Here is an 8,216-nt window from a genome sequence, read left to right as displayed (position 1 = left end):
GGGGGGGGGGGGGTCAACACCCTCAGGAGGAAGTTATAATACTTGTGTTTTGTTTGTCTCCCAGAAGCACGTTGATGTGAGCTGGATCACACTGTGAGTCTATATAAGCTCTGATCCTCTTCTAGTGTTATTGTTATTTCAACCTTGATTTATTCAGAGTAGTTTCACTGAGAGCCAGACTCTCTGATCCTGATCACACACACACACACACACACACACACACACACACATGCACACACACACACACACACACACACACACACACACAAACACACACACACAAACACACACCTGGAGCCAGATCACTGCTGCTCTGTCACTTTTCCCACCTTTATTTCATCATTTATCTTTTACTTTATTTCATCATCCCGGTCCTGATGAGGCCACAGTCGGTGCTCAGATGTTGGTTCAAACACACTAACGGAGAGATGAGTGGGGCTGTGGGTGGTGGGAACAGTTTGAACTACGTGGTGGTGGAGGTGTGGGGCGTTGTGTGGGCTGGGGGTCGGCAGACAGACAGACAGAGTTTATGGTTGAAGTGGAAGTGTGCCTCCTCCCTCAAGAGAGACACACAGAATAATTAACTTCTAAAGGCAGAACTGAACTGATCAGGAGAAACACATTATCGTCATGAACATTTTATCAGAATTTTACAAGTGAAAAACAAACATTAAACATGTAGATAATAAATCTGTGACACAGTACAGAACTGTAAATATGTTTAATATTCCAGCAGAAAAGAAATAAATAAACATAAATCATATAATTATAACAAATAATTTGTCTCCAGTGATTAAATAGGAACCATTGTCTTGACACGCAGCTGCAAAATAAATAGAGAGTATTATTATGTACAAGGCATCGACTATAACAACAGGTTGGAATTACAGAATAACAGAAATAACTACTACATGTTATATATAGTACAGCTTCTTTTACTGCTGTCATATTTCAACTTTATTTCCTTACACTCATCATTTTATTGCAGTTAAATTATTATTATCATTTACTGTAACTGATACCAGCACAGCTTCATGCAACTTTTATAAGAGAATTAATCAAGTCATATTTTTATTATTGCAGTCACATCATGCAGGACTCAAACACGTGTCCTCTCTGTGTCAGAAACCTTTAATTGTTACATACAAACAGTGTTTTCTGCTCTCTACTCAGCTGTGACCTTTCAGGTGAGCTCAGGTCCACAGAGCCTGTAAACTGACCTGGTGTCAGCTGTCTGTGGCTCCAGCATGTGTCTTATCTTTATGTGTTTAGTGGCCCTTATCAGACCTGCCGTCCCAGCCGCTGCACATCTGCAGCCGCCTGATCAGATGAGAGAGCGGGAAGGTTCCCAGGTAATAAAAGTGGAAGGATCTGCTTGTGTCGGGTCTGTACCTCCACAGCTCTGCAGCAGCCTCCCTCCGCTGAGGCCACCAGGCCAGTTAACCATGAGATAATTGATGCCTCTCTCCTATTGTTGTGCGGGCCTCGCCCACTGGCCTCAGAGTGTGGGAAAGCTAATCCTGCCTGGGACTCATGGCTTTGTAATGCTAATGTGGGCCTATAAATAGAGGAGAGGGCTCCCCAGTCACATCACAACTCACTCTGCTCTCCACCAGGATGGCTCCAACCAACACCAGAGACTCTCCCATCTCAGTGCTCTCTACCAAAGACAGACACAAAGTAAGTCCTGCTCCACAGCTGCTCACATCACACTTTCCATCTCTGCACTGTGTTTCTTCATGAGCTCAATCCGCTGAATGTCTTCCTGACCGAGCTTCCTCTTCTCTTCAACAGCTGAGGAAACCAGTTGTGGAGAAGATGCGCAGAGATCGCATCAACAGCTGCATCGAGCAGCTCAAGGTCCTGCTGGAGAAGGAGTTCCACAAACAGGATCCCAACGCCAAGCTGGAGAAGGCCGACGTGCTGGAGATGACGGTGGTGTTCCTCAAGCAGCAGCTGCGGCCTCAGAGCCCCAGCGCTCACACGGCTCACAGCGACGGATACTCCCACTGCTGGAAGGAGACGCTGCACTTCCTGTCCCAAAACTCCCTGAAGGAGGCGACGCTCCCACACCTCCAGCACCTCCACGCTGCCCACAGAGCCGGCCAGGACGCCTGCCCCACGCCGGCCCTCTCCTCCCACAGCCACATCCAGGCTGCAGGGAAACAGCCGCCCGGCCCTCACAGAGCCGTGTGGAGACCCTGGTAGAAGCTGCTCTGGAGCTCGGAGGGTGGATGTTCTCCATCAGGAGGAGACCAGTACACTCCATATTGGACTGGAAGCAGTATTTAAAGCTTTGTTGCTGTAGTTTCTCTTGTGGAGCTTCTGTGTTTTTACAATGTAAAACTCTGACTGTGCCTTGTTTGTAATGTGACTCCTGTGGAGTCGACTCTTTAATGACTGTAAAGCATCATGTGCTGGAGGGGACCTCTCCTGTCAAGTGAGTCTGACTGTGACCTTTTATAAAGGAAAACTATGATTTATTCTGAGATATATGAAATATTTAAACAGTTTGTACCAACCTGACATTTGAATAAATTCACTTTATGCTCTTTAAATCTTTGACTTATTTTCCTTTTTTGCATTTTAATTCCAGATGTTCACCATATACATGAGCTATACAGGATTCTCTTTATCATTTCTAATATTTACACATTTGATGACGGACATAATTGTAAGACATAAGATAAGAATATTTATATAAAGTTTTTAAATTTCTAAATTGATGCATATTATCTAATGAATTTCACTTCCTCATGTGCTTCTTTAACCCGACCTCTTCCATAAAACCCCATCATGGCTGAAGTTGATGACAAACATCTGTAACCTCTGTAGGATTCCTCCAGTCAGTGTATTTTCATGGAAAAGCCAAATCTTTCCTGCTGTTTTCCTCTGATGGTGTCAGATGATCCACGGTACCTCATGTACCAACTGACTTTTACTAATGTGAAGAAATGCAGCATCTGTCACTTAAGTAAAAGAGGTAATAACTACGGTGGCCCTGAGAGCTCAATGCACAATTCAAGAAAACATTGTCATCAATTTGACAACTTGTGCTACAAATACTGACAACACAACAGAAGTGTTTCCAGGGGACACAAAACAGTGACGGACCCGGCTGGGGTGCACTTGTTCAATGCCTCTTGACTTTTGAAGTTGTAAGACGGCTCCCTGTTAGAGCTGTTTGAAAATAAGCTAAAGGTGAGTTTGTTTGGTTTATTGTGACATCAATAAGGCATGATTCAGATATTATTGCAAATATGTTCTGTTAGCTTAGCATTAGCACATCTAAAACCTGCAGAGACTGAGTCTCTGTGTGCACATGTAGCTATGGTCATGTACGTAAATTTCTTTTCATTTATGTTTGATTGACATAATCACATGAGACCATTGGTTTGTGTTGCCTGGTAACAGCTGATTTGGATCCGAATAAACAACATGTAATTGTAGATTCACAGGGTTTTTGAAAACAAAGACCACAACATGTGTGTTCATGTGTTCAGTGTCTCTGTAAATCGGATTTTGTGCTGTCACACGTGCAGGACGGCGTCTGTCCACGGTCCAGCTCTGAGTGTGTGTGTCTGAGCGTGTGTGTTTGAGTGTGTGTGTCTGAGCGTGCCTGCTGTGGGGCTTTGTGTGCTAAGCCGCGGGCTGCTCTTGAGTGGTGGGCTCTGTCAGCTCTGGTTTCATCAAACAGTTGGTGAGCTGAGTCGCTGCAGGTCTGCTGGTCTGCAGGACCACAGGACCACAGGCCCGCAGGTCGGCAGGTCTGCCGGTCTGCAGGACCACAAGCCCGCAGGTCTGCAGGTCTGGAGGTCTGCAGGTCCACATGACTGCAGGTCTGCACGCCTGCAGGGCAACAGGTCTGAAGGGTGTCCCCCCCTGTGTGGAGTCTGCCTCTCCACAGCTTTCCCACACTCCTCAGCCTTCCTCCCCCTTCATCCCCAGGACAAAGGAAGTGTGCCGTGTTAAATTATCCCCCACCCCACCCCCACCACCCTGCTCTACCGTGATGGTGAGAAACCTGACCATGCTGCCTCCCCCCTCCCTTCTCTTCTCACAAATCTGCCTCCAGATCTGGAGGGAAAAGTTGGCTCTGCAGCGTATTTGCATTGTATTTGCATGGTGTTTAGGGTGAAATATTCAGGAGATAAGAAATCATTCAATCAATCAATCAGTCAATAGTATAGCACTGTATACTGCTAACAATATCCTGGAGGAATTTCAGTTAGGCTTTAGGACAAACCACAGCCCTCAGACTGAACTCTGATGAGCTCTTTACTGTTAGACCTCAGTGCAGCGTTTGATATGATTGATCATGATATCCTGATCAGTCATCATGTGTCTGAGAAACATTACGTCTGCGGTGAGTTTGCTCAAACGACATCATCAGAGAGCACAATGTATGTTTCCATAGTTACAACTGATGACAAACAACTGTACATCTCGGCTGAACCAAATGACGCTGCAGCGATAACCTCCATGACCACCAGCAAAAAATAAATGGATTAGCAATAGATTCTTGAAGATGAATTGTTTTAATTATTTATTTATACATTTATTAATTTCTATATTATTAGTTATTAATAGTCATTTCTTTGTTGTAAAGCACTTTGAGCTGCATTTTGCATATGAAAGATACTATACGAATAAAGTTTATTATAATTATTATTATTGTTATTAGTATTAGTAGTAGTAGTACACAGTGGTATATGGGTGTAGTACATAGTGAGACAGAGCTCTCGGTGCTGATGTGTGTGTGTGTGTGATGTGTGTGGGTTTGACAGTCTGTGTGGAAGCGTGGGAACTCTCTGCCCTGCATGTGATGTAAGCAGGTGTAAGTCAGGCTGCAGGGCAGGTCTGCGTTCCCAGGTGAGAGCAGATGGGTTTACACACACCGCACTCTGAGCAAACACACACACATACACACACACATACACACACACACACACACACACACACACACACACACACACACACACACACACACACACATTAGGCTGAGAGCTCAGTGTTTTTGCAGAACATTTTAATGGCACAGTGAAGTCGACCTTTGACCTTTTGGATATAAGATGTCATTACTTCATCATTTTATCCTTTTAGACATTTGTGTTAAATCGTGTCATAAATAGTGTCTGAATATATGAGTTACGGCCAAAAACATACTTTGTGAGGTGACAGTGATTTTGATATTTGATCACCAAATTCTAATCAGCTCACCTTTGAGTCCGAGTTGAATGTTTGTGCCGGATGTTATGAAATTCCCTCCTGAGATATCAGGTTCATAGGGGTGGATTAGTCTCTCTTGCCTCCTTGATAAATCTGAGCTGGGGTCAGTTCTCTGTCAGGTTTCAGTTATCAGAGGTTTTAAGACACATGTAAGATATTAAAGCTGTGTCATGACGTGTTGGCGTGCCTGAGTGTTATTTTTCCATCAGAAGTGGAAGAAGCGCTTGACTAAAAGTGTAAAGGTGAAGTCCTGCATTAAATAAATTGTGTTTTTTTTTTTTTTACAGCCTGTAAAAACAAAACCCTGGCGTCTTTAATTCATCTGTCAAACTTCAACAGATGATTTGATGCAGACTGACATAAAAACAAATAAGTTAGAATAAAGTTTGTCTTATTAGAAACTGCATGGACCCGAGCAGGTGGAGCTGATCTGACAGATTTCTATTGTATTATTGTAAAGTATATTCTATAACAGTGCATCAGAGGATTTTAATATTTTATCATGTAAAGTATTACACTGAAAAGTAACTAGAAACTACAGCTATTAAATAAAATAAGATAATATAACATAAAATAAATAAAATATTTCTCTCTGAGATGTAATAAAAAATTGAAAAAGGAAAAATTTAAGTGAAGAAGAAGAACCTTAGATTTGTACTTAAATGTATTTAGTCTTTCCTTCAATTGACTTGATAAAGTAAAGTCCATTCATGTTTTTTCTACCACTACTTTTAATAAATCAACTGATGTTTCTCTAACTGAAAGTACATTTTTAATGCAGCACTTTTTATGCAAAACAAACTTTATGATATTCTACAAAACACATTATTATAAAGGTTTTTGGATCATAAAAGTAAAATTTAGCCCCTGAAATAACTGACCCCTGAGAATAAATGATACAAACGTACAGCCCCTCCCCCCTCCTAAAGCAAACACACACACACACACACACACACACGCACGCGCTCTTGGCTAATGTGTGTGGGAAAGTGGAGAAAGCCGTAAACCCACGAGATCAGATGGTTTACACACAACTGCTCCTGTTATCTGATTAATGAGAGACGCCCGATCAATATCTCTCTGATCACACTCGGCAGCAGATTCACATGTTTTATAGAGATAACTGTGACAGCTGCTCAGTGCAGGTCACTGCCTTGTCTACATTCATCATTTATACCTCTGGGACTGTTAAAGATGCCGTCATTGAAAAATCAGAAGGAAAATAACATTTGGACAAGAAAATACAGAAAAAAAAATATCATTTGCAAAAATCTTTATTTTGAGATTTCTCTTTTGAGACTACAAATAATCACTTCTAAAGGATTTTTTTACTTTTCCACAGGAAAAGTGTTTTTGTTTCCACGTTCAATCACTTTAACAAGTCGTCTGCAAACACACAGTGTCAACGAATCATTTCACAGCACGGTGATGCCTCCTGTGGAGCATCTGGAGCTCCGACACAGCCTTTACAAAAGGCATTAAACATACTAAAACACCATTAACAGACTCAGAATGATAATGAAGTTTAAGGCAAAGCTTTTGACAGTGTCTCTACACACACACACACACACACACACACACACACACACACTCCTCGCTGCAAACAGGAGGAGGAATTACAGTAAAAGTGCATCAACAGAGCACAACCTGAACCGTCTGCCTCAGCAACAGGCAAACACTCTTCAATCTGAAGAAACACAAATGTCACTTTTTTTCTCTAGACATATGAAAACGAAACATCCGTCAGATAAATCTTCTGGAGGTCAGTGTCCTCCTGATGGAGAACATCCACCCTCCGAGTTCCAGAGCAGCTTCTACCAGGGTCTCCACACGGCTCTGTGAGGGCCGGGCGGCTGCTTCCCTGCAGCCTGGATGTGGCTGTGGGAGGAGAGGGCCGGCGTGGGGCAGGCGTCCTTGTCGGCTCTGTGGGCAGCGTGGAGGTGCTGGAGGTGTGGGAGCGTCGCCTCCTTCAGGGAGTTTTGGGACAGGAAGTGCAGCGTCTCCTTCCAGCAGTGGGAGTATCCATCGCTGTGAGCCGTGTGAGCGCTGGGGCTCTGAGGCTGCAGCTGCTGCTTGAGGAACACCACCGTCATCTCCAGCACGTCGGCCTTCTCCAGCTTGGCGTTGGGATCCTGTTTGTGGAACTCCTTCTCCAGCAGGACCTTGAGCTGCTCGATGCAGCTGTTGATGCGATCTCTGCGCATCTTCTCCACAACTGGTTTCCTCAGCTGTTGAAGAGAAGAGGAAGCTCGGTAAGGGAAGACATTCAGCGGATTGAGCTCATGAAGAAACACAGTGCAGAGATGGAAAGTGTGATGTGAGCAGCTGTGGAGCGGGACTTACTTTGTGTCTGTCTTTGGTAGAGAGCACTGAGATGGGAGAGTCTCTGGTGTTGGTTGGAGCCATCCTGGTGGAGAGCAGAGTGAGTTGTGATGTGACTGGGGAGCCCTCTCCTCTATTTATAGGCCCACATTAGCATTACAAAGCCATGAGTCCCAGGCAGGATTAGCTTTCCCACACTCTGAGGCCAGTGGGCGAGGCCCGCACAACAATAGGAGAGAGGCATCAATTATCTCATGGTTAACTGGCCTGGTGGCCTCAGCGGAGGGAGGCTGCTGCAGAGCTGTGGAGGTACAGACCCGACACAAGCAGATCCTTCCACTTTTATTACCTGGGAACCTTCCCGCTCTCTCATCTGATCAGGCTGCTGCAGATGTGCAGCGGCTGGGACGGCAGGTCTGATAAGGGCCACTAAACACATAAAGATAAGACACATGCTGGAGCCACAGACAGCTGACACCAGGTCAGTTTACAGGCTCTGTGGACCTGAGCTCACCTGAAAGGTCACAGCTGAGTAGAGAGCAGAAAACACTGTTTGTATCTAACAATTAAAGGTTATAATTAATCTAATTGGAACTGATATGAAGATGTTCCTATTCTTATAGGTTATAAGGTCAGTTATAATATAAAATCTGTCTTCACAGGAT

At 44.1% G+C, this 8,216-nt stretch overlaps 2 protein-coding genes across 2 annotated transcripts; one reads left to right on the top strand and one right to left on the bottom strand.

Moving 5' to 3' along the window:
- The first annotated feature begins 529 nt into the window (after positions 1–529).
- Positions 530–2,549, top strand: LOC111656545 (transcription factor HES-5-like). Its single transcript, XM_023408287.2, has 2 exons — positions 530–1,680; positions 1,795–2,549. Exons 1-2 carry the CDS (start codon positions 1,618–1,620, stop codon positions 2,206–2,208), a joined length of 477 nt encoding a protein of 158 aa, XP_023264055.1. The 5' UTR covers positions 530–1,617; the 3' UTR covers positions 2,209–2,549.
- A 3,938-nt stretch (positions 2,550–6,487) lies between these two features.
- Positions 6,488–7,905, bottom strand: LOC111656544 (transcription factor HES-5-like). The gene is made up of 2 exons (XM_023408286.2): positions 7,573–7,905; positions 6,488–7,457 (listed from the first exon to the last, which is right to left on the bottom strand). Exons 1-2 carry the CDS (start codon positions 7,633–7,635, stop codon positions 7,044–7,046), a joined length of 477 nt encoding a protein of 158 aa, XP_023264054.1. The 5' UTR covers positions 7,636–7,905; the 3' UTR covers positions 6,488–7,043.
- Between the last annotated feature and the right edge of the window lie 311 nt (positions 7,906–8,216).

Source organism: Seriola lalandi, unplaced genomic scaffold (genome assembly GCF_002814215.2).
Source record: "Seriola lalandi dorsalis isolate HSWRI2012SDOR001 ecotype SW California unplaced genomic scaffold, Sedor1 jcf7180002054358, whole genome shotgun sequence".
NCBI lineage: Eukaryota > Metazoa > Chordata > Actinopteri > Carangiformes > Carangidae > Seriola > Seriola lalandi.
The sequence above is the reverse complement of the archived record's forward strand: the minus strand, read 5'-3'. Positions and strand labels throughout refer to the sequence as shown.

Excerpts from the sequence above, each read along its gene's own strand:
- LOC111656545 (XM_023408287.2), top strand. The coding sequence starts at position 1,618 with ATGGCTCCAACCAACACCAGAGACTCTCCCATCTCAGTGCTCTCTACC. Across the intron at positions 1,681-1,794 it reads CTACCAAAGACAGACACAAA|CTGAGGAAACCAGTTGTGGA; the intron begins GTAAGTCCTGCT and ends TCTCTTCAACAG.
- LOC111656544 (XM_023408286.2), bottom strand. The coding sequence starts at position 7,635 with ATGGCTCCAACCAACACCAGAGACTCTCCCATCTCAGTGCTCTCTACC. Across the intron at positions 7,458-7,572 it reads CTACCAAAGACAGACACAAA|CTGAGGAAACCAGTTGTGGA; the intron begins GTAAGTCCCGCT and ends TCTCTTCAACAG.